Raw genomic sequence first — 24,351 nt, forward strand, 5'->3', positions numbered from 1 at the left:
GCCACCCTGAAAGCTGTCTTACCCTTGTCTCAAAGCACCCGCCTTAATCCAGATCATGGCTTCTGGTGTCTGGAGGCAGAGATGATCCCACAACTGGCCCAAGCGAGGCTTCATCCCAGCCGTTCTTCTCCAATCCCTGTTTAGGCGAGAGCCCCAGGAAAGCAGCGGGTCACGTGGTAGTCAGTTATTGACCGATTAGTCAGCACGTTCGCGATCTCTCAACAGTCGCAGGCAGAAGAGCGTAACTACGCGACGGGTTGTCAGTTTCCCTAGCAAGATCGATTCCAGACGGTCCGGCAGGTGGACTCCCGGAGAATGTTCCACGGAGCCCCTCAAGCAGTGCAACAAGCATGCCGGATGGCAGCAATTTTAAATGCAGCCGGCTAGTTATCCGAAAGCCATCCCGTTGCCGTCATTTAAAAAGAGAATAATCATATAACAATCCGGTTATGCATCTGGCCAGCGATGGCTCCGGCGTGCGTATACGGGATGCCCCCGTCCGCGGACCAGCATTCTTTCGTCTCTGGCGCGGTCAAATCAGCTGGGTACCAGGCACATCCCAGGTCGTCCTTTGACCCTGGCCCGTATCGATTATTGCAGCAGGTGGTATTGGCCGCCAACGACCATCAGGGCAGCCCCTTGGTAGCCGGCGCCGGATCCACTGATTGGCTTTGCGCGGCTAGCGGTGGCCCGGCGATGGCCTCCCGCGAAGGCTCATCATATACCACTCCATGGCTTTTCCCCGCACGGAAGTACCCAGTACCACGCACGCGCACGCTAAGTCGCGTCGCTGGGCGGTATAGGGTACTTCGCAACGGGAACAGATTTCCGCCAGCCAGGGCTTATATGACGTGGTCAGCAAACAAATGTCACCCTGCCCCGCGCGCCGTGTTGCTTCATCTGCGCGCAGGCGATCCCACGGCCAGAAGATAAGGAACTGGGCGAAAAGAACGTTTGATTAATTACGACAGGCAGCATGCCGCCAGGGAGGGGGGTTTGCCGGTTATAAAACCGGCACGCACGCCTCGGAGGATTTCTGTCGATGCGCGCGCACCAGTAGTGAGCTGGGTGGGCGTTATCACTCCGAATTCTCCGCCCGATCGAGTTAACGACGGAACAGGATGCAGCTCCCTAGTGCATCGACGTGCGGCTGGCGGGCACTGGCCGTCAGCAGCGTGCTGGCGGTGCTCGCCGCACCTCTATCCCTTGCCGCTCCCAGCGCGCAGAGTGACGCCGACAGCGACAGTGCGAGGACTCCGGAGGATCCGTTCGCGGTGCTGGATCCGCAAAATTGGGTCAATCCGGACAACATGACGTGGGCGGACTGGCGCGCGCCTCCCGGCACCGACTGGTCGAATCCCGCAAAGAAGGGCTCGAACCGCAACTTCAACATCGCGCTCGTCGCGGTCGACTACCCGGACCTGCCCTTCGCCGTGACGCAGCCGCCGGAGTCGACGGTCTGGGGCACGCCGCACCCCAGCGCGGCCAACATCAAACGCCAGGACGTCGCGAACTTCTACCGCGATTTCTTGAACAAGCCCAACAAGCTCAACCGGGGCCACACGCTGCACGAGTACTGGATGGAGGATTCGGGCGGCCGTTTCGGCGTGGATCTGACGCCGTTTGGCGCGTATAAGATGCCGCTCAAATCCTACCAGTACGGTGTGGGCGAGGGCATGAACCCCGGTGCCTGCCCGGCCGGCGAGCAATGCTACAAGGAGATCCGCACAGACGCACTGGCGGCATGGCGCAAGGAGGTGGGCGAAGAAAAGGCCAAGAGCTTCGAGCTGGTGTTCATCCTCTCCGCCGGCGAAGACGAGTCAGCGACCTGGCTGGAGTTTGGCGAGATGAAGTTCCTGAAAAAGGAGGACGTGCCGGCCAAGTTTGGGCCGCCGGCCAACGCGTCGATTCCCAACTACGCGCGCACTCGCTATGTAGAATGGACGTCGTGGGCGTCGGCCTCGTGCATCTGGCCCAACGCCGGCGGCGGGTCGTCGACGCAGGCTGAGAGCTCGGGCATGTCGACGTTTGCGCACGAGCTCAGCCATCTGCTGGACATTGGAGACAACTACAACAACCCCTATGGCAAGCCGCCGCGCCGGTCGTTCTCCGGCCCGTGGTCGATGATGTCGCGAGGCACGTTCAACGGGCCCGGCGGCCCTCACACGCGGTGGATGATTCCGCCCACGCAGGGTTCGTCGATGGGCTCGCATCATACGATTCGGGACAAATTGCACCTGAAGCTGGTCGACCCGGCTAGCGTGCTCCGCGTGTCCCGCGAAGGGCTGGCGGGCACCGGGCTGGTGGCGGTGCGGTTGAAGGCGCGCTCGATCGTGCCGCGCAAGGACGAGCTGATCGGGCTGCGCGTCACGCTGGACTCGGATCGATCGCCGAAATGCGACCCCAGGGCCGACCCGCTGTGCGATGGCGGCGGCTACGACAACTACGAGATGGAGGTGGTGCAGCGCATCGGCAGCGACTCGTTCACGCCCGACTCGGGCGTCATGATCAGCAAGACGCGCAACGACGAGCGCGGCGAAGCGTTCCAGTGGACCATCGACGCCAACCCGCAGGACATCAGGGTCGTGGACTTCTACCGGCCCGACGGCACGCCGGCGTATCTCACGGTGGGCGACTACCGGCAGCTGGCGGACGCGCTGTTCCACGCGGGCACGCGGTCGGGCAGCCAGTATGAGTTCGTCGACAAGGCCAACGCGCTGCACTTCTACATCCTGGACATCCACCACGACCACGACCGCGTGCTCTCGTACACGGTGGGCGTGCGGTCGCTGGAAGCCCGCAAGGACTCTCACAAGCGCGGGGTGGCGGTGTCTCTGGGCAAGGCCTCGGGCGGCTCGGCCACGGGCAAGGGAGTCAGCTGTTCCTTTAAGCTGGCCAACACCGGGTCGTACTCGCCACCCAAGGGCGGCAAGCCGCTGGCGGAGCACCTCAAGTCGGACGTGTATCGTCTCAAGGCCAGCGTCGAGGGCCACGGCTGGAAGGTCGAGCTGCCCAACGCGCTCGCGATCGCCAAGCTGGGCGAGTCGGCCACGGTCCGGGTCGCCGTGAAGGCCGAGGGATCCTCGACGCCGGCGACGGTGGTCAAGCTGACTGCGACGTCGGAGTCGGACGCGGGCGTGAGCGCCACTGGCGTGTGCGTGGTGGAGAAGGGGAAGGGCCAGCAGTAGTAGTAGTCGCAGTCAGCTAGTTAGTTAGTTAGATACCTGGCAGCGTGGTAGAAATAATAATGACGAGCATGAATTTAGTATTTCCCCAGCAATCCACTGTCTCGAGGCGGTTCGCCGCCTGATACGTTTAGCCGGGCGTCTGGGATGGGGAGCGTTTTGCATTGAGGCGGTTGAGTTCGACGGCGGCGCGCCTCGGGGCGGCCAAACGGCGCGCATCAGGGCCCAGACCTAGCGCCGGACAAAGCACGGCGATCGACCAGAGAGCGCGCGGGCTGCAGCAGGCTGAGACTGCGCGCCTTCGATTGATTGATCGGTCGGTGGGAGCTTGTGGGCGGCCGAGATGGCGGATGAGAGACGCAGCGGCGAAAAACCACCTCAGGCGGCGGACGACGACGACGACACGACGACGACGGGGACGGCCCACGCAAGTACAGTAGTTAGTTGAGTTAGCACTCCGTACTCCATAACAGGTAGGCTATCGCGACTAACCAAATTGCGAAGCCCAAGCGCAGAAACACGGCGGAGAAGCGAAGAGAGGGACCCCGTGCTGGGCGAAGGAATGCCCAGGGGACCCCGGGCAGCCAATGTCGCACTCCAGGCCTTGTTTCACGCGACGCCGGCCGGCAGCCAGCCCGTCACGCACCCGCCCGCCCAGCAGCGCAGTGCAGCGTGGGGGGAGAGGCCAGAGTGGTGGTTGTGGTGGTGGTGATGGTCTGGCTGGAGGGTGTCTGGCCGGGATAGCTCACAACCAACTACATACTCCATACACAACCAGCGACGGCGATGCGCGCGAGAAACAGCGGCCAGCCGGCGGCCCAGCTAATTATTAGATCGCTAAGCGACCTGCGTCCATGCAAACTCTACTCCGCAAAGACCTGGCTTAGCCCGCCGGCGAGCTATTTTATAGTGAGAGCTAACTAGCCTACGCTGCCTTCGTCTCACCAGCTCGTCGGCGGTGCTTGCAAAGCCCTTATTTAACACTGGCCAGCCCCGTCGCGGCTCGCAGGGCCCAATGGGTCTTGTCTCTCGCTTCTCTTCTCTCAGTCTCAGTCTCTCTCTCTCTCTCTCTCTCTCTCTCTCTCTCTCCTCCTCTCTCGCTGCCCCGGCTGGTCCGCTGTGCTCTGCCGTCTGCCTGCCCGCTCCCGCCGTGATATCCCGCCTGCCATACCCGCTGCGCTGCCTCGTGCATGAGACACGTCCAGGCCGCTCGCTTGACGCCCCGCGGCATGACTCGTCCCATCTGACTGCTCGTATTTATTTAATTCCCCACGTTGCGCGCCTGCTGCTGTTGCTGTTGCTGCTGCTGCTGCTGCTGCTGGGCCACGGCCTCGCACCACCAACCACCGCTGTCGTTTCGTCGTTTCGGCCTGAGATATACCCCCCCCCCTCCCTCCCTCCCTGTGAAGCACCGGTGTCCATGGTGCGTCGCCGCCGTCTGCCATGGTGAACATCGGGTTTCCCACCCCCGACAATCCAAACCGCGGATGGCACGTGTGGATCATAGGGACCGTCATGGTCCTCATCGCCTCTGTCTTCGTGATCGTGCGCCTGGCTGCCCGGTACTTCCGCAGTCTCATCCAGATGGATGACTGGACTATCCTCGCTGCCCTGGTACGTCGTAGCCCGTGTCAATCTGCCTGCCTGCTCAAAACTACAGTGCCTCTGACTTCCGCCACGCAGATATCGTGCTCCATGTTCACGCTCTCTCACAATCTGGGTATGTGTGGTGGCCCTTGTTGCGCCCATTGGAAGTGCCTGGCTAATCGTCCCCTTTGCAGCTGTCCAGCATGGATACGGCCAGCATGACTTCAGCCTCACCAAGGAGCAAAAGACGGAGGCGCTCAAGGTGAGCTCCAGCACCTTGTTCATAATATTTCCATCTCCGGCCTGTTGACTCAATCTCCGGCAGGCCATCTTCATCACCCAGGTCCTCTACAAAGTCGTCATCTGCCTCACCAAAGTGTCCATCCTCCTGCTCTACATCCGCGTGTTCTCCGTGGCCAAATACTTCACCTGGTCGTGCTTCGGCATGATCGCCTTCACCATCGTCTCCTCCATCGCCTACGTCTGCTCCACCATCTGGCAGTGCAAGCCCGTGTCCGCCTTCTGGACCCGCTCCGGCCAGTTCACCTGCATCAGCAACCACATCTCCTGGCTCTCCTACGCCCTCATCAACATCATCACCGACTTCATCATCCTCCTTCTGCCCGTCCACCAGGTCCTCCGTCTGCAGCTGAAAACCCGCGACAAGATCGCCGTCATCATGATTTTCATGCTGGGTGGATTGTAAGCGAACCCCAGGCCTCCCCCAGCCCGCCCATCCACACTCCTCAAACATGAACTAACCCGGTCTCCACAGCGTCTGCATCACCAGCATCATCCGAACAACCAGCATTGCCGCCTCGGCCAACCTGAAAGACATAACCTGTAAGCCCGCTCCACCCCCCCCCCCCACAAAAAAAAAATCCTTCCTACCCCATACCCACCCCCACTAACAAAAAAAAAGGGAACACCATCCCCGTCTCCGTCTGGAGTGCCATCGAAGTCAACACCGGCATCATCTGCGCCTGCCTGCCCATGATCCGCCAGCCGCTAGCCATGCTCTTCCCCAACGTCTTCTCCATGTCCAACCGCTCGCGGCCCTACGCGCTCTCCTACGCCGCCGCCTCGCGCCACAAGTCGCGCGGCGACCGCTCGCTGCCCACCGTCAACAACCCCGCCGGCCTCCCCTGGTCGTCGCGCGACGACCACCACCACCAGGACCACGTCTTCCTCGCCTCCGTCAAGCCCGGCAGCCGCGACGACGACGACGACTACAAGCGCCGCACCGAGAGTGAGGAGAGCATCATTGGCACCGACCACGCCGGTGGCAACGGCATCATGAAGACTACGAATGTCTCCATATCCAAGTCCTCGCGGACGGAGTATTCGTCGAATAGTGGGAGGACCCAGCCCTCGCGATACTAGATAATAATATTATATATTTCTGTAAATGATGCATCTTTTTTTTTTGTTGCCTTACAATGCCTGCTTTTTGTACGAGTTTATACCCCGGAGTCCAGATATTTTCTTTTTTTTTTACGTGTTCCTTTTTGCTTCTGGATTTGTGGCGCAGGATCTCCCCAAGCATTGCATGTGCATAATTAAGCCACTAAGCTTTCCGGGGTTTGATCAAGAAAAAATATGATACGACGATTAACGAAGGTCAGACAACACAAATGCTAAATTTATACCAAACATAATTTCGTATTTGAACATCGCAAAACTCCTTTATCCCCCATTCTTTGAAGCCCCCCAAAATGGATGACATAAGCTATTTAGCTAGCGTTAAAAATGCTCCATAAAGTCAATTGTGTATAACATTACAGCAGACACTTGGTCTTCGGGCAGGGTATTTTTTTTAACATCTTTACAATTCATCGTGACCAGAAGGTTCATCGTCTTCACCACCAGGTGCATCGCCACCAGCACCGTAGAGCTTGCTGGTAATAGGATAAGCCACACCAGACAGTTTCTCCTTTTGTTCTTCAAAGTCTTCAGCAGTGGCCGTGGCGCCGTTCTCATCAAGCCATTCGGTGGCTTCTTTGACAGCTTCGAGGATCTATAAAAGGGTTAGTAAAATAAAACACAAGAAAAAAAACAGAAAAGGGCGGGATAACATACAGTTTCTTTGTCATCATCATCAATCTTTCCGCCAAGACCTTCTTTGTCGTTGACCTGGTTCTTCAAGCTGAAAGCGTAGTTCTCAAGGCCATTACGGGCCTCAATCTTTGCCTTCATAGCCTTGTCCTCATCGGCGAACTTAGCTGCTTCTTCAACCATGCGGTCAATTTCTTCCTGAGACAACCGGCCTTTGTCGTTGGTGATGGTGATGGATTCAGCCTTGCCAGTTCCTTTGTCACCAGCAGTTACTTTCAAGATACCGTTGGCATCAAGTTCGAAAGAAACCTCAATCTGTGGGACGCCACGCGGGGCTGGTGGGATCCCGGTGAGCTCAAACTTGCCCAACAAGTTGTTATCCTTGGTCATCGACCGTTCTCCCTCAACTGTGGCAGAAATTAGCTGAAGATAGTTGCAGCTGCTCCAAGGGAAACTTACAAACTTGAATGAGTACGACGGGCTGGTTATCGGCCGCGGTTGAAAAAATCTGAGACTTGCGGGTTGGGATAACCGTGTTACGAGGGATCAACTTGGTCATAACACCGCCAGTAGTCTCAATACCAAGAGTCAAGGGGTTGACATCCATGAGAACGACGTCTTTGGCGCCTTCATCACCGGAAAGAACGCCACCTTGAACAGCGGCACCGAATGCAACAGCTTCATCAGGGTTAATACCCTTGCTTGCCTTCTTTCCACCGAAGAACTCCTCAAGAAGTTGCTGAACTTTAGGGATACGGGTGGATCCACCAACAAGGACGATATCGTGAATGTCGGACTTCTTGACTTTGGCATCCTTGAGCACCTGCTCAACGGTGCGGAGGGTCTTCTTGAAGAGATCCATGTTGAGCTCCTCAAACTTAGCTCTGGTCAAAGTCTCAGAGTAATCATTTCCTTCATGGAAAGCTTCGATTTCAATGCGAGTAGACATTTGCGATGAGAGGGCACGTTTGGCTTTCTCGACTTCGCGCTTCAATTTACCCATAGTCTTCAGATCTTTGGTGATGTCGACAGATTTTTTCTTGTTGTATTGCTTAGCGAGGTGAGTAATGACTCTCTGGTCAAAATCTTCACCACCCAAATGCGTATCACCAGCCGTAGCCAAGACTTCGAAAGCACCATTATCAATGGAAAGAACAGACACATCAAAGGTACCACCACCAAGATCGTACACAATGATTTGACGTTCGTCACCGGTCTTATCAAGACCGTAGGCAATAGCGGCGGCGGTAGGCTCATTGACAACACGAAGGACATTCAAACCGGCAATAGTTCCGGCATCCTTGGTGGCTTGTCTTTGGTTATCATTGAAGTAGGCAGGGACAGTAACGACAGCGCTGGTGACTGGTTTGCCTAGGTATCCCTCGGCAATTTCCTTCATTTTACCCAAAACCATGGCAGACACCTCTTCTGGAGTGAAGTTCTTTGGTGTTCCATTGACATCAACACGAACCTGAGGCTTTCCATCCTTGTTCACAACCTTGAAGGGGAAATGCTTGATATCATTTTGAGCGTCTTTGTCCTCGAACTTGCGACCAATGAGACGTCTATTACAGAGCAGTCAGTATAAGACTAGAAGTAGAAAATGAAGTAAAACGGGAGCATACTTGATATCGAAGATAGTTCGTCTGGGGTTAGAGGCATATTGATTCTTTGCGGCATCTCCAACAAGTCGCTCCTCGTCGTTAAAGGCCACGTATGATGGAGTAATTCGGTTACCCTGGTCGTTTACGAGAATTTCAACCTTGCCATTCTGCATCACACCGACGCAACTACTCATGATTAGCTTCGGCCCCCTCCCGCAACTTAGATATAGAGGGAGTCTCATACGAGTAGGTAGTTCCCAAATCAATACCAATGACTATTCCAATTGCAAAAGTTAGCAGCCAAACAAAATGATATCTAGCTAGACAACGTACCAGTTCCATAGTTTTCTTGTAATGGGGTTTGTTCTTCTGAAGCATGGGCTGTTCCTAGTAAGGCCAATGGGGCGATGAAGACCAAGAGGAGATAGAAGATAGTGGTCCACGCAAAAGGCGAGGAAGCCACGTCCCGCCTCGATTGACGAGACATATTCTGTGGGGGGTGAGGAGGTGTGATGGAGGAGTAAATTGCTTGCGCTTTTGCAGCCCGCGAGGTATCACAAAATCTATCGCCCGCGTGCCAATGAAGGCGTCAAGCTCACTGGGAATGAGTGGCAGGGAGAGAAAAGAAATAATATACAGCGCAATGAAAGAAAGGAAGAAAAGGCGTTGAGCGACGTGAGTAGCTCCAATCTTGGGAGAAAGGAAGCAAGAGGTCGTCGACAGGCGAGCTTTATCAGGAGTCGGCGAGTGAAGGAACAGTTGGCCTTTTCGAGCAGTGGTCGCGCTAGGCCGAGTCAGAACTAGCGCGCTCATCCACAGTCACGCGAAGGGAGCTTCTGGCCATTAAGGTTTATTTTGCACCGTCTGATTGGCCGGCGGGATGAGTCAGCGCGTCAAGCGATTTCCGCGAATTGGGTAGTTGGCGCAAGCTGATTGGCTGCAGTTTCTGCCTATGTGGCCTCTCCGGCGCGCCCGCTGCCCCTTGCGGCCACAGCGACCACATCGCAGCCCCTTCGAGCCCCACCAGCACAACTGCCTGGAGGCGTCCGTTGCCTGGCGCCGCAACCGCGTCTTGTGCACCGCTTTGGGCTCCACATAGGGTCTCATGTCGAGAGTCATGTCCGCGTTTGTTTTCTCCTATAAGCTGGCGAAGATGACCTGCTACCTGCATCTGCTTAGTGAACAAAATGAAGGAATTAAGTAGCGGTTAGCTTCGCAAGCTTGGTTTCAAGACCCGCAAATTGTGCACTACGTGCCTTTGGCAATAATAATCCAGCATCCCTACGAATTCATTTCGTGGCTAGGCCGTTTCGGTGGTCCTATTTAAAGTGATATCCTTCCATATATACCTCTACCAACTAAAAGCCGAGCAAGCAACTGACTGATCTCAATGGACTGGTTACATGAATAAACCCCCCCAGGTCGAGCCCCCGCTATTGGAATTTCCAAGCCAGTGAATAGGGGAAAAGCGGAAGTCATACTATCTGGAGTTTACGGAGGAGTCTACGCCTAGGAGCCGATATAGACTCACAGCTCATTCCGACCCAGAGGGGAGTCTAGTGAACGATCTTGCAATGGCTAAGTTGCAGTTGAACGGTTCTCAGGAACGATACATACAAGGAAACTCTCTGAATATACATAATAGGTATATTATGCGTTAGCTCTGGGTGACTAACGTTGAAATTTGCATTTAGAGGTTAAAGTCCACCCTTATCGTCAAACTTTCTGACCATACCAGTGACTCTGCCTATTTTCATACGAAATTCCCTTTTTTCCTTGCCAAGTTGACAATGCAAGCAATTAATATACCCTTTCATGTCAAAGTAAAGCAGAAAAAACCAAGAGAAAGCTCTGGAAAGATGTGCGCTGCCTGGGACACTTCATTTCATTTTTGAGTCAGTGTGCTGGTTCGGACAACTAGTTATAGCACAGAGCCTCACTCTAGTGGGACAAATAATCACCACCTCTCAGGCCTATCTTTTTACCATTGACATTTCATTCCCCTTCCCTTCTTTCTCCTCTGCCTTTCTCTAAGCTGTATTGATGTCATCTTGTCTAGATTGGACGGAAGAGGCGTTGCGGGATTCCACAAGCTGAAGCTCAGGAACAGGATCAGCATTTTTTTTCTATTGAACAGCTGCAAGCGGACCACACTGTTGGCAACAAGGCCTCCGCACTTTCAGTGGGACGCCTTGTTTGTTTTCCTCGGCGAGTTCTTTGTCAACCCCACCGTACCACCGGACTAGGGCGATCGGTTTGATCCTCAGAGTGAACCCGACCAAACCACCCCATGTCGTCACTTTTTGTTTCTAATGCTACTGCCCTCGAGAATATAGGCCAAAGTAGGCGCTGTCGCCACACCAGGACGCCCGCCAAGAACGACGCCGTTGAGGGTGAGAAGAGAACGAGGGCCAGCGGTAAGAGTCAACAAGAAAGCATTTGATACCCAGTCAATCAGCTATAGGGTTTAGCCTACCAGTTTTCGGATCGCGCGATCCTCAAATTATCGCATGCTTAGGAATACGAAACGACACCAGGAAACCTGGCTCTCTCCTTCCTACTCAATACCACTTATTGCCCTACTTTTCCAGCAGACCACATCCTCGTCATGATCACCAAACATCCTGAGAAACCTGACTCAGCACTCACCCATCCCGAGTCGCCATGAAGTTGACTTGAGAGCTAGAGCTTACGCTGCCATGCATTTTGTGCCCTCTTCTTCGGTCAACAATGCAAAGTTTTGCGACTGTTGAACTGGGCAAGCAGCTGGTATTTTCTAAGGCCCTGGGAGCCCAGACTGAGGAAGTACATACATGTCTAAGTTTAGTGTACTGGCTATAGCAAAAGCCAAACTTGTTTTCCTGTGGCAGAAAAACCATAGAAAAGATAACCTCGTCGGTAGGGAGAATCATGCTCTGTGTATAAGTAGACACCTTTTAGATAGATTTTGACACTTCAAGATGATCCACTTTTTCTCCTATCCAGCATCAAGGTTGATAGCGATTGAGGTAGTCTTAGTATACCTTTTCCCTTTGGCAATTACCAGCAACTTTTTATGCACAATAATTGCCGACATGACTGCTGTTGCGTTTGATGCAACACTGCATGCATCTGTCCGATTCCTGTGCTCAGTAACAATTTCCATAAATTTTAAATCAAGCCACCACGAGTAGGCTGTCAAGATTGTAGAGGAGAAAACAAAAACAACTGGTATGCTGCCTTCCAGGAGGGTAAATTGAGAGCAAGTTCCAGTAGTTTTTGCCTTCTTTCTTAGCTAGCATTTGCACTTATGGCAGTAATCTCCGGGCGCTGAGCTCAAACAAGACTGAAAAGTATTAATTAAATATTCTTTTGGTCAATTTCATCCAGATTTCTGCAGGTTAGCATATTGGATCTTCTGCAGGATAACCAACTACATAACTAAACCACGGACCCTTGGACTCTCCCGAGTTAGATAACTAGATGCTATGTTTCGGGGCTCAGTTGTCAGTGGCTGGAAAAGGGGTGCCACACCACTATGGGACACTATGAAGGATACCGCATAAACCTGTACGTTATTCTATTTCCTGTTTTCTTAGACCAACCTGACACCAGTTGACTAGGGGGTTCAAACAGAACCATCCGGAAAATCCGATTGCTAGATCTGCAACGGGAGCTCGATACTTTGTCTACTCTCTAGAGTCACGTAGCATCGGCATCCAGGACGTTCTAACCCGGTCTTTAGAATACTTTGTACGTCTGAGGCAATTTCTATGATTGATGCGAGGCGACCCTTGACTTGGAGCTTTTGTCTCATTCCTCAGTTCTGAGAGAATCTCGGAGAGATGCTAAGTGGTTCAATTTTAAACCCCATCTCTCAGCATTTTCCAGCACTCTACAAAATATGTACTTGTCAACCTGAACATTGTTGGGGTGCATGGATACTTCTACCATACTGGACATACCAGTGCGAATGATCTTGTTCCCTCCTTGTCGCCAACCATAACGGTTGCCACCACACCCTACAGAGCACATTGATACGGGAGATCCTTACTCTGCAATTCCAATTCCTAGCCGGCGGGATTCTGATACCCTCTTTTCTTCATTTCTTCCGTCACGGGTTCGAAAAGTGTACCCCATTGGTTATTCACGTCTATTCTCTTTGAGCTTCCTTCATGGCATGATCCAAGACTAAATTCAACAGCACATGTACCGGCATCATCTTCTCGTCCCGGTAACCATCTCAGCCCTCGTAATCCTGAGGAATGGTGAAGTTTTTGAATAGACTACATATTACGCCAAGAGCCTCAGAACCCTCCTATCTCATGATAGTCCTTAGAATGATTACTGTGAAAAAATCAACCTAGACAAGGGTAGATCTTCTGTGGGTTCCCTCACCTGATTCCGGAAATTTACTGCTCAGTCTGTACCATTGTGAGCACGTCCTTGCATTTATCTGGCATGGCATCTGGCCATTTCCTGTTTATGTTGCATTCGTGATGAATACAGCTCTTCAGGGATCGCCGAATCTTCAATCTACAGGTTGAGAAAAACATGTCTGTCTCTGAAGAATGATTGGATGCCTAGTTGAATGAGCAACTTGGATGACTCCTTGTTCACCGGCTACAGATTTCTGGGGGCTCGAGCCGTGCCTCCTGTGGGTCGAACCCTCAATATCTCCCAGAGAATCTTCGTTTACCCTCATCTCTAAGTGATTACTGGCCAGTCGTCAATGAAATAGCAGCCGATTATCCCCACCTCTTGATGTACATTGACCAAGTTTTTTGAAGGGATGACCTGCAAGCCTTACCAATCCATTCTGTCGAGGATACCATCGAAAACGTATAGGGAGGGGAGGGGATATGACCGAGCTTCGATACAGACAGGACTTCTATAATGTTAAAAAGAGGGAAGAACCCCGAATTGCCCTCTACCTTTTTTTCAGAACCGATACGACTATCAGAGCAGACCGTTGTTTTACCTATCTCTGTCTATACTCTATTCTATTTTCTCAACATCCAGCCATGTCTCTCGAGATTATTTTCACCGGCGATAACGCCGTAAAAAAGCATCTTGGCCCCGAGGTGAAAAGTATCACAGTTCATTTCACCGAGGGACAGCCGATGGAGATCCCTACAGGCGAAAAGCGAACCTTGCGCGGCAAATCTGAACGATGCATTGTCACATATGTACAATGATGAGACCAGAAAGCGGTTTGATGCAACGACTGGCTACCAGTTCAAAGAATTAGTTGATGTCACTATTACTCGTTCGTGTTCAGTTATATCTTTTTCAGGTTGACTAGATCTTACTGATATTGCATGAAGAGTATGGAAACGATGTCCGAGCGAAAACCGTCGCAGGAATTGGTGGTGAATGGAAGCTTGTCGTGTAATAGGGGGCACATGTAGGTATATTATAAGTGAAATATAATAACTATGCTATGTCCTTGCTAATTCTTCTGGTATCAGACAAGGACAATTGTCGAGTTTAGGAACATCTAGTTATTGAAGACAAAAATGACGGCAAGACTTTGCGTGCTCAACCGCGTTGAAAGTAATGAAGAGTCTGAACAAACCTTGGGCTAAAATGCCAAAAGGTATGTCCAGATCTGTTGTCTATTTTTCTCTGGTTATTCATTAGCTTACCCCTATATTATCTCATTATCGAAAGCTTTATAGTCTTCACATGCTAGGCTTATCAATGATCCCTGCAGCTCAATCACTACTCCGTAGAGGGGACAGCAATTAGGATGCTTATTAGCTGTCTACATACAAACAACAGAGTTAGGTTCCAGAGAATTGTGAATAGCATAACTGGGGTTTTCATCATGCGACTACGTCCGAGTGTGACACTGGTATATCACCAGTCATAAGCGGCGTTGATGTCACGGGCATTACGTAGTTATGTATGAGCCATTTGATTTCCCATAGGATAGATCCAAAGCGGCGGGTCAAATCATGAAGCTATCGTTATTTTCAGTATGTGTAGCTCGGACCTCCCCTTGTTCTCGAAAGCCCTCTCAGGGAAAGGTATCTTGATATAGAATACTGCAAGATAAAATGCCTTTCGGAGCCCAGCATGTTTCATGCTAAGAAACCATCGCTTGCATAACAAGTTGGTGTTATAAAGGGTATAGTTCATTCGAATATTTTGTTGGCTGCTACAAGATTTTGTTTTTATTTGGTGAAATGCTTTTTAATAAACCTCATGGCCCTGTCATTGTCAAATACAATATAAGTCATCATTCTAAGAGTCCTGCTGCAACAGTCTCCCCGCCCGTCCGAAGTACCACGCGAGCCGGAGCTTCTAACGGTATTAACTGGTCAAGGTCAACCACGACCCTTGCCACCATGCCGGGTGCCACAATCTTTGGCTTCCTCTTAACCGGATTCCCAGAGCTTTTATCAAGTGTAGCAACAAGTTGTGAGATGCGGCCAGGAACATGAAGACGGCCACGATGCAGTTCGATATGCATTGGCGTCAAGTGATCAAATGCAAGCACTTTTGCCGTGATTGAACTGACGTTCTGTATAGGAGACGAAGCACTGCAGATGACATCGCCACTTTTGAGGTGCATAGGGTCAATATCAAGTAGATGAAGCACAACATTGTTTCCAGCAACGGCCCAATCACTTGGTTCTTGGTCGATTTCAAGACTTTTGATTATGGCCGCTTCCCCGCTTGGCATACTAAGAACCCGATCCCCAACCTGCAAGCTACCGGAATCAATGCGTCCAGAGACAGATAGCTGATTTTGAGATCCGCCTTTGAAAACATCCGAAATAGTCATCCGGAGGGGTTTTTCAACGGCATATGATTGAGGCTCCGCAGTTTCCAGGTCGTCAATGAGAGTTCTTCCGGAATACCATGAGGCATTTTTGTCCTCCGTTCGTGTGATAATATTATCACCACGAAGTCCAGAGCAGGGTATGAAAGAAAGATTTTTCGCTTGGAATCCGGCTGTGGTTAGGAATGATGATATCTGCTGTTCAATCTCTTCGAACCTTTCCTTCGACCATGCCACTGAATCCATTTTGTTCACAGCAACAATCATTTTTTGAACTCCCATACTGCGAACGAGAAGGGCATGTTCCTTTGTCTGCCCCTTCAAACCAGACTCGAAATTTCCAGTACTTGCATCAATAACAAGTACTGCAAAGTCAGCTTGGCTGGCACCAGCAATCATATTGGGTACAAAATCACGGTGTCCAGGAGCGTCCAGTATCGTGAAGTTCGTGGAATCCGTTTCGAACTTATTTGTTGCAATATCTATAGTCACACCACGGGCCCGTTCTTCAGAGCCTTGATCAAGGACCCAAGCAAGATGGAAGGACCCCTTCCCGATTTTATCAGCTTCTCGTTTGTATTTTTCAATCGTCCGAGTATCAACGGCTTTCAGGTCGTACAGCAATCTTCCCATGAGAGTGCTCTTTCCAGCATCAACATGCCCTTCGAGAGTCAGCCGCATTTCACTGGAACTTGGGAGCTAGCTTACCAATAACAACAAGGTTGGCAGCCTTTTTCCTCTTGGCTCTACGATGTTCCTCTAATACATCTAGCTGCTTGCTTTTAGGCTTTACCGACTCTTGTACCGAAAGCTGATTAACATTATTCGCTAGGTCAGACGCCGCCTTAGTAGAAGGTTGTGCTTTTTTGGCTTTCTTCACTATGCAGAATTAGTAGCCATAAGGTTGGGCAACTGGTTGGAGAGCTTACATTTTGCTGCATTCTGTGCATTAATTACAATATCGTCTGGGCTGGGGTCTGTGAATTCAAAAGTTTTAGTATTACCATTGTCGTAAAGTTTAAACATATCAAAGTGCTGCGAGAGATAGCATAGGGGCCCTCGATCGCTTTGATGACCTATTAACGCCGTCGCAAAAATGGAAGGTTGGGCAAAAATATCCGCCCGTTGAGGGGTGAGCTTCTTTGGGGAGTCAGTAACTGGGGATCTTGCAGCAGCAGAGGGTTTCGACAGCTGAGCCAACTCGGTTGTTCTGCCAGGTTTTATCGAAGGCACCTCCTTGGGGGTACGATCAGCCTTCCGGAAGGGACGTCTGGAGGCTTGACTCTCTAGGTTCGCTTTCGTTCGACCACCTCCCCCCAATCGATCTAAGAGTGAAATCGAGGTACTACGCTGCTCTGTAGACACCGGTGCTGACGAAACCTCCGCTGCTGTGTTTCCGTTGCTGGCTTTGCTGCCCCCACTATCCTTTTTCTTTCGCGCCGCCGCTAGAGCAGCGAGTTTAGACATCTTCACAGGTTTCTCTGCCCCGCCCAGTAAACCAAGGCGGGGATACAGCGGTTCGATCAGAATATCTGCTTTTCGGTGCGGGGGGACGTTCAACCAAGGCGAATCTTTGAAAAAATCGACAGCCGAAAATTGAGAACAATACGAAGTTTCGAAACTGTTTTCTGAATCGCAATAGTTAGGCACTGTCCGCTTTGTTACAGGCAAATACTTCAAAGATCCGAACAGTACGGAGACTCAAAAAGAGGCAAACGCACCGTGTTGTAGGACTGGAAGAGTATTGCCCAGCCACCTCAAGCAATCGGGCGCTCCCAAAGCGTCACCAGTATGAAACTAATAGCAACTCACCTTTGGCTTTACTGTTTGACTGCGCAGATGCGTGCGTAGGCTGTTTCGATGGTGTGTTTGGACTTGGTTGGCGGTATTTCCCTTCAAGGGAGCCGCACATTAGCCAAACAGCTCAAACACTTCACAGCCGGAGGAAAGATAGTCTCACTCCTCAGATAAGACGTTGTCTTGTCGACATCGTAGTAATAATGCCATAGCGACTCCCAGATTTCCTCCTCTGTAGCCTGGATGGGCGGAAGTTCGGATCGTAATAACGTCTGGACCTCGAGGGTTCGAAGTCTCATCAGCTCGCGATCCTCCAGGGATAGCTCATCGCCGCCTTGGTCATCGTCATAGTAATCATCGTCATCATCGTAGGCAACGTTTTTGACACGATGACGAGACATCGCGCGCTAGAAATTTCACGTAGGAAGAAGTAAACTTGTGTCGAATGTCAGACCGCGGGGTAGGAGTCGAGGGGCGGGAAAAACGTACTGGTACCCGAGGGGGAGCACCCCACAGGCGGGCGCAGGAAGTAAATGGTACTTGTCGAAAGCCTATTATCGTCCATTTACTGTATCCTATCGATCCTTCTACTCCGTATGTATGTACAAAAAATTCAATTGTACAGCAGTCTTTAGCTGGAATGTCCTTCGTGGTTGCACAGCAGTTTTGTTTCTGGAGACTGCTGGACCATCGTGGCCATTAAGATCCCTTGAAAGCAGAACAGCAAACGCTGAACTGCCAGTTAGACATCCTTAGGCTTTGCGAGTCATCACAAACGACACTTGACTCCAAAAAAGACGCCTGGTGCCTCGATGAACCGGGCTCTTTTTGCTCACAACCTCACATCAGCGAAGTGCATGTCAGCACGGCGTTTTGGAAACAACCCAAGAGTATCAACCTAACCCATGAATGGGCCAGAGGCAATTATTCTCTCTTCGCTTGTACTTTCTCAATCGAACCTTCGGAGCATGAGAGCCGATCGCGTATCACATAAAATGCTACAAACAAATCGTGGCCATTCGCGTCGCGCCAAGCGCCGTGATTGGGCTGTTTGGCGACGCCGACGGCAGTCTGCAGACAGAACAATAAGGCCGTATACTCCCGTACATCACGGCCAGATGGTGGTGGTGAAATATGGTACACGGACACATGTTTGGGAATGACACTTGCGCGGACGGGCCGGCCAGCTCGGGGGCCGAGATTGCGCATGGCCCGCAGGGGCTCGGCCATCCAGCCCAATACCGCTCAGCTGAGTCCAGTTCGGAGTCTCTAATGCGGGGGAAAGGGGAGCCAGCCGAATACGCTTGCTCTAACTAACCGCTTCATAGGCGCATGTTCTCCGGCTACAGCTCGCTTTGTGCTGGACGGGGCCGTTTACAGTGAGTCACGAACATTAAATGCAGTCGACGCGGAACGGATCACTCGGAATGGTGAATTCCGATCGGGGCCAGGACGTCAGCGAGAGAAATAATGAAACAACACGAGAGAAAGGCCAACAAAGGGCCAAAGTGTGAAGTTAAAATTCTACTTCGAGCAGCAAAAATGTAAGAGACAACCCAGATCACATCTATTCGCAAAGCACTGGTAAAGAATCCCACGCCGGGGCTCAAGTAAAAACAGGCATAAAAGTATGTAAGGGGCGAGCGGCTTCGTAACAGCTACTGGTGTAGGGTGTGAAACGAGAGAAAAAAGGCTTCATCAAAGGCCGCATGCTTCCCAACAGAATTCCAAGTCTTCTGCGCGTTGGACTCACATTCAATTAGTAGGTCTAAAAAAAGAAAAGCACCGAAACACATAAAGTCTGAGAAACACTGTATGGCACGGTGTATACAAAGGCACAATGTTGTCAGCGACTGGTGAAAGAGGTTCGTGGGCGATAATGGTGTAAACGAAAGAACACGAATTCGCGTCTATGGCTTGACGGGAGTCGCAATGTTCAAATACTGGTATAAGCCGTACCCAATAGCACCGAGAAGGACAATCATGGCATAGAGACCGATGCCGAGGCCCGTAGACGTATCCGACGAAACTGCGCTGGTTGTGGTAGTGGTTGCGGTTCTCATAGGGGCAGGGTCTCCGGGCTGCGACAGGAGGAACCAAGGGTCAGCATGGGAATGTAGAAATGAACATGAAGCGAGATACAACGCACCAGTCTCTTGACGGTTCCGACAAGGAGATTTTCAAGTATCTCACGGGCCTCATCGCTGTGGCCGACGTCCTCGAAGGCCTCTGTTGAGTCCTGGCCGGCGACGTCCAGCAGAACTTCTTCGCCGCCTCTGTACAGGAAAAACAATCTTGGTTAGCCGCTTTGTATGTAGCCAAAGAGCCAGGACATGCTCAGTCTGCGGATACGTACGGGTGCTCATCGACAAACGTCGAAATATCGTAAACTTTCTCGTTGACGATCAGGTACAGATCCTTCTTGGAGTCGTGCGCAGCAACCTCCTTGAGGGTGAATTCCTTGCTAGCAGCCATTGTGAAGTGCGGCGAGGAGTGTCCGGAAAGCGTGTTCGGGAGCAGGACCGTGAGAGTGGAGGGTTGGAGAGCTGAAGGGGCGTAACGGTGCTGGAGAAGGTCGGGTTGGTAATGGGCCGCCGGCAGTTGGTGGAAGGGCTGGGATACTTCTTAGCTGAGGAAAATTTATCTTAGAACGGGCCACTAAACTCACTCACCACCCACGCCAACTTCCACTGCGCGAATCAGCCCGCCAGTCGCTGCCCACGCTGTGCTGGCTGCTGCAAGACCGCACGAGCGTTCTGTCGCTCTGGAATGATCCAGAATATGGCTCTCTATTCGCCTGGCCTTCTTTTCTACAAGTACAGGCCCAGCTGCCTGCCGCTGCCAGAGTGCCGATAAAGGAGGGGAATCCAGCCAAGACCCCGGCGTGCGTGGATAAAACGGAGCGCGGAGAAGCTGTTCGATGGATCGTCCGGAGCCGGCTTTTTATACCGACGCCGCGGGGGGGCCCCTGACGGCTGTTGATTACCGAGATCCCTGTGTCGTCCATCGCGTCGATTATCGGAGAGCAAGCTGCTTTGAGTCCAAGTAAGGGTGCTTGCCCTTTCGTCTTCATATACCCTCGGTTGAAACCACATCTACCGACATTCCGGCTTTGGGGACAATTGCTGATACTGCGGTATATATCAAGTTGATCTGTTGTGCTTATATAGTTCACAGGTGATAACCATTTCGCATCTCCGGTGTAACTATGTAAGCACAGCAATGACGGGATATATGTACATCTTAGGCAGAGTTGAATTTAGGTTATTATTTCTCCAATCTCTTCCTCCCAACCCCAAGAGCCTCAGTTTGACCATTCATGATGCCCCACCATATGCTGTTAGATGTATCCTGTATGAAGAGTACATACTCTATGTATCAATGTCATGCAGAACTGTGACTCCTGGTCATTATCAAACCACAGGAAAACTTTCCTTTTAAGATACCAGTTCATTTCATCTTATCATCTATAGCTATATCTAGCGTTATTTTAGCCCATAGGCCGAGTAACATTTCTATCAGTTAAGCTACTTGGCTGTTGCTAAGAAAGACCAGCTAGCAACTCAGAGCAGAGCATTCGCTCCTGGTCGTATAAAATCTAATCCAACTACATTTTGAACACCATGCTCGAAAAGTGACGGTAATTGGGCACTAGCTTCTCCAACTATATAGGTAGATCACACATAAGAGATAGCACATACGACCATAGGAAGTGGAATACAGGGCTTCCCGTCCGCTCAGCCGTACTCAAGCCACTTGCCGGCCGGCTAGTAGTTGGGGTGAGTAAAACGGCAGTGGAGATAAATGGCATTGTTGGCAGCGGAGACGATGCCAGGTGATCTTTGAATTGGAAGAGGGTCTACGGAATACATCACGTGGTAATATATTAACTCCATACCGGAATTCCGGATCTGTGGAATACCATAATGTGACAGTAGTGGCAATGTAATCACTACATAGTAACTCAGCACAACATTGATCCTACAATTGTGTAATATTATCAAATTGGGTTGCCATTATCCCCAGTATTCTCAATGTAGAATTTCAATTCAATGTATGCAGCTGTTTACACTGCACAATGTATTGCAGACTCAACATCATCATTATCTGATCTGTATTCTCAATCTCTCTGTTTCTTGAAATATTATTGAATCAATCAGTGGAAACATATTCAATACTCTACAGTAGATTTAACTGCTTCATTGCTAATATTATCTAATACTATAAAGTACAAATTCTATATACATAAATTATTCACAGCAATGAGACTTTTTAAGTGCACTGCAGAAATGTACTGAATGATGAAGACTGCATCATTAGTTTTTTGAAATCACAGCTAACAGAAATTGTATACAAAGCAGATCTGCATATCATCAGAAGTTCTACAATATCATATTCACTCTTCATTATCTGCAAAATTAACAAATTCAACACTCTCTCACATCAGATCTTCTCAGCCCAATGCACTGTAAAGAAAGTTTTTTCTTGACCATTTCAAACATGTGTGAATATCTGTCAGATTTACTCACAGTGGATCTTCATTTCATGAGTATATTCAATCATGTCATCTTTCCATAACACAATTCAATAAGTGAAAGTTGAAAAGATAAATATTGCCTTTCAGAAGAAGTTTATTGAATCTGAATCTGATTTCAGTATTGAATGAATGTGTCAGTTCTGCTTATATGAGTTTCAGAGATTCTTCAGAAATTGATGAGTGATAGATAGTTTGAATAACTGTAAGTGTGAAATCTCAAGAGCTTGAAGATCCTCATCTGTCCACATTTAATTTATCATATTTGATGCAAGATGAAGACATGTGTTCACAATGCTTGCTTACTATTTCAGATTGTCATCTAAATCATCTGACTGAGTGCATAACATGTTTTTGATCAAGATTGAGCATTCAGATTTAATCTGTTGTATGCAGATGATGACTGTGAGTTTTATTTCAGTAAAAGCATCATGCAGAATTAAGAAGAGAGTCTGTCTGAAGCTCTCTTATATAAGTAGAATCTTTTCTACACTCTGTTTGTTTGTTTTTTAAATCAGACTCTTGTACTCACAGTGTTTATTCTCTCTCATCAAAACATTCACATTGTTGACAACTTCATACTCTCATGTCTGATCAGCATAGTGTAGTTCAATGTGCATGTTGAATTAATTCTTCAATCATCATGTTGCACTTTCTCTCTTTGATGTAGCAGCAGAGATTCACTCATTTAAGTCTTTTCTAAAGAAATAAGTGCTGGCTGATGAAGTCTGTCAGAATCTTAGAATTAAAACTGCTCTATTAACTGACTGAAGCAGCTCTGTCATTATTGTAATCACATTAATGATCATCTATAACATCATGCAGCTTTTCATCATCAATACATGTATCTTGTCAGAGTCCACATATCTCTGTGATACTAGTATTGAGTTTGTGTGAGCAATGATCACAAAGATTCAGATGAGTAGAATATCTGACATATTAATAAAATCAGCAGTGTCATTTTTGAATAAATTGAAAAGTGCTTGCTGAACTACAGTTTGAATTCAGTAAGACTGTATGACATAGTGTAGAATGATAGAGATCACAATGACTGTGTGTGCATGTTTCTGCAACTGATAGAATTTCAAGTGGATGATTGAAGACTGTAGTTGACCAGAATTTCATTGAAATGAGAACTTTTGTAGAGTCAGACAGTATTTCTTTTAATCTTCAGCTGTCAGAATATTATTGACCAAGAGCATGTGTGTCATCTTTGATATTTCAGAAAGCTCACTGTGACACAGATCAGATGAGAAGAAGATCACTAGATTGAGACATGATGTTAGCTTAAACAAAAGACTCAGTTTTCTAGTCAGATCATGATTCTGTTGCAATTTATCTCTTGCTTTTGCAGTTTGTTTTGAATCAATATCAGCCTGAAGATGTAGTAGTTGATGATGATAACAGCCATTGAAGACTATATTATAAAGTATGTTGAATCATTGCATCTCTGTAACATCACAGCTTCAATAGAAGCACACAGTAGTCAGTCTTTTGAGTTCTGCATTGTCATTCTACTGTAACATGTCTTCTAAAAACATGAGGCAGAGCACAACTACTCACATCATTTCTTCATCAGTCACATGAACATTAAAGTCTTTCTTCAGTGCTCAGAATTTCAGATCTAGCACATCAATCACATCAGAAAAGTTGATGACATGAGAGTTAAATGTAATGATATACACATTGTTCTGTCTTCTTCACTCTGCTGCACAGAGTTCCACTGATATTAAGTAAAATCTGATAAGACTCTTATACATGTTCCAATATAGTTCAAACCCATCAATGAATAACTGAAATGAAAGAGATATAATTTATTTAATGAAGTTACTGTCACTGAACATGTTCTGTAATCTATCTCTGTCATAGTGAGCAAGCTTCAACTTGCTGCAGAGTGGTATTAAGTGTTGAATTGAATGAAATACATTTCTTGTAGCATTGAAGAGCCATTGAATGAAGTGCCTCTGTATTTTATAATGACTTGACATTTCATTGAAGTCATAGTTGATTGTGATATTCAAACAGACTACAATGTTTGACTCTTGCACAAGCTGCTTATCAGATTCATTCAGTAAAATCAATTTCTTCTCAAACATGAAAGACACTCTGTCTCTGACACTCAGATAGAAGAGAAGCAGAATACACTGATTAAATGCATACTGAATATAAAAAAGAATGTCTTCTTGTCAGTGAGCATCAGTTCTTTAATCTTGATTAACAAACAGAATTCAGTTAATATGCAAGAGAGATATTTTCTGCTGACATGTACAGCTGAGATGGTCACATTTAAAACTAACAGTGTCTGATAGAAATATTAGATCTTCATTGAAATATCTAGCAAAGTTCTCAGAGAAGCATTGTATTGAGCTACTTCAGCTGATGAACTGTCAGAGTTTAGTTGACTTGTCAACAAACTCTGCCATGTTAATATGAATTCTTTGACAGAAAATCAGTGAACAGATCAATGCAGTGACAAGCACAACTGAATTCTGAAAGAAAAGATTGATTCAGAGCACAGAGTCTTTTAGAATATCAACTCAGACAGAAAATGTTAGCATCTTTGCAGAAATAACTGCAATAGAGATCTGATTGATGGAAGCAGCAGAAAATCAAGATCTGCATTTACTTTTCAATGCACTCAACTCTTTTGACAGATCTTTAATTGCATGTATGCTGTTGAGAAGATTAAGCACTTTCAATAAAACTTTATAGTGTTCACAAAAGATCTCTGTATATTTATATCAAAGATTCAACACAATCATGAACTGATCAGCATCTTCACTAACACTTACTGATGTCTTAATCATGTTGAATTCAGTC

The 24,351-nt window shown here is 49.0% G+C and overlaps 5 protein-coding genes across 5 annotated transcripts; 2 read left to right on the forward strand and 3 right to left on the reverse strand.

Moving 5' to 3' along the window:
* Positions 1 to 1,121: 1,121 nt before the first annotated feature.
* On the forward strand, positions 1,122 to 3,188 carry LOZ57_005638 (uncharacterized protein; the record flags this gene model as incomplete). The annotated part of the gene is made up of 1 exon (XM_049254665.1): positions 1,122 to 3,188. One exon carries the CDS (start codon positions 1,122 to 1,124, stop codon positions 3,186 to 3,188), a length of 2,067 nt encoding a protein of 688 aa, XP_049106348.1.
* A 1,440-nt stretch (positions 3,189 to 4,628) lies between these two features.
* LOZ57_005639 (uncharacterized protein) lies at positions 4,629 to 6,155 on the forward strand (the record flags this gene model as incomplete). Its single annotated transcript, XM_049254666.1, has 6 exons — positions 4,629 to 4,799; positions 4,869 to 4,905; positions 4,967 to 5,034; positions 5,098 to 5,474; positions 5,548 to 5,615; positions 5,695 to 6,155. The coding sequence occupies 6 exons, from the start codon at positions 4,629 to 4,631 to the stop codon at positions 6,153 to 6,155; spliced, it is 1,182 nt and encodes a 393-aa protein (XP_049106349.1).
* A 442-nt stretch (positions 6,156 to 6,597) lies between these two features.
* Positions 6,598 to 8,918, reverse strand: KAR2 (ATPase with role in protein import into the ER; the record flags this gene model as incomplete). The annotated part of the gene is made up of 6 exons (XM_049254667.1): positions 6,598 to 6,789; positions 6,852 to 7,234; positions 7,287 to 8,392; positions 8,453 to 8,617; positions 8,676 to 8,706; positions 8,765 to 8,918. 6 exons carry the CDS (start codon positions 8,916 to 8,918, stop codon positions 6,598 to 6,600), a joined length of 2,031 nt encoding a protein of 676 aa, XP_049106350.1.
* A 5,736-nt stretch (positions 8,919 to 14,654) lies between these two features.
* Positions 14,655 to 17,398, reverse strand: LOZ57_005641 (uncharacterized protein; the record flags this gene model as incomplete). The annotated part of the gene is made up of 5 exons (XM_049254668.1): positions 14,655 to 15,862; positions 15,909 to 16,079; positions 16,130 to 16,828; positions 17,013 to 17,093; positions 17,161 to 17,398. 5 exons carry the CDS (start codon positions 17,396 to 17,398, stop codon positions 14,655 to 14,657), a joined length of 2,397 nt encoding a protein of 798 aa, XP_049106351.1.
* A 1,509-nt stretch (positions 17,399 to 18,907) lies between these two features.
* On the reverse strand, positions 18,908 to 19,472 carry LOZ57_005642 (uncharacterized protein; the record flags this gene model as incomplete). The annotated part of the gene is made up of 3 exons (XM_049254669.1): positions 18,908 to 19,078; positions 19,147 to 19,273; positions 19,354 to 19,472. The coding sequence occupies 3 exons, from the start codon at positions 19,470 to 19,472 to the stop codon at positions 18,908 to 18,910; spliced, it is 417 nt and encodes a 138-aa protein (XP_049106352.1).
* Between the last annotated feature and the right edge of the window lie 4,879 nt (positions 19,473 to 24,351).

Source organism: Ophidiomyces ophidiicola (genome assembly GCF_022830035.1).
Source record: "Ophidiomyces ophidiicola strain CBS 122913 chromosome Unknown scaffold_30, whole genome shotgun sequence".
In the NCBI taxonomy this organism is placed as follows: domain Eukaryota; kingdom Fungi; phylum Ascomycota; class Eurotiomycetes; order Onygenales; family Onygenaceae; genus Ophidiomyces; species Ophidiomyces ophidiicola.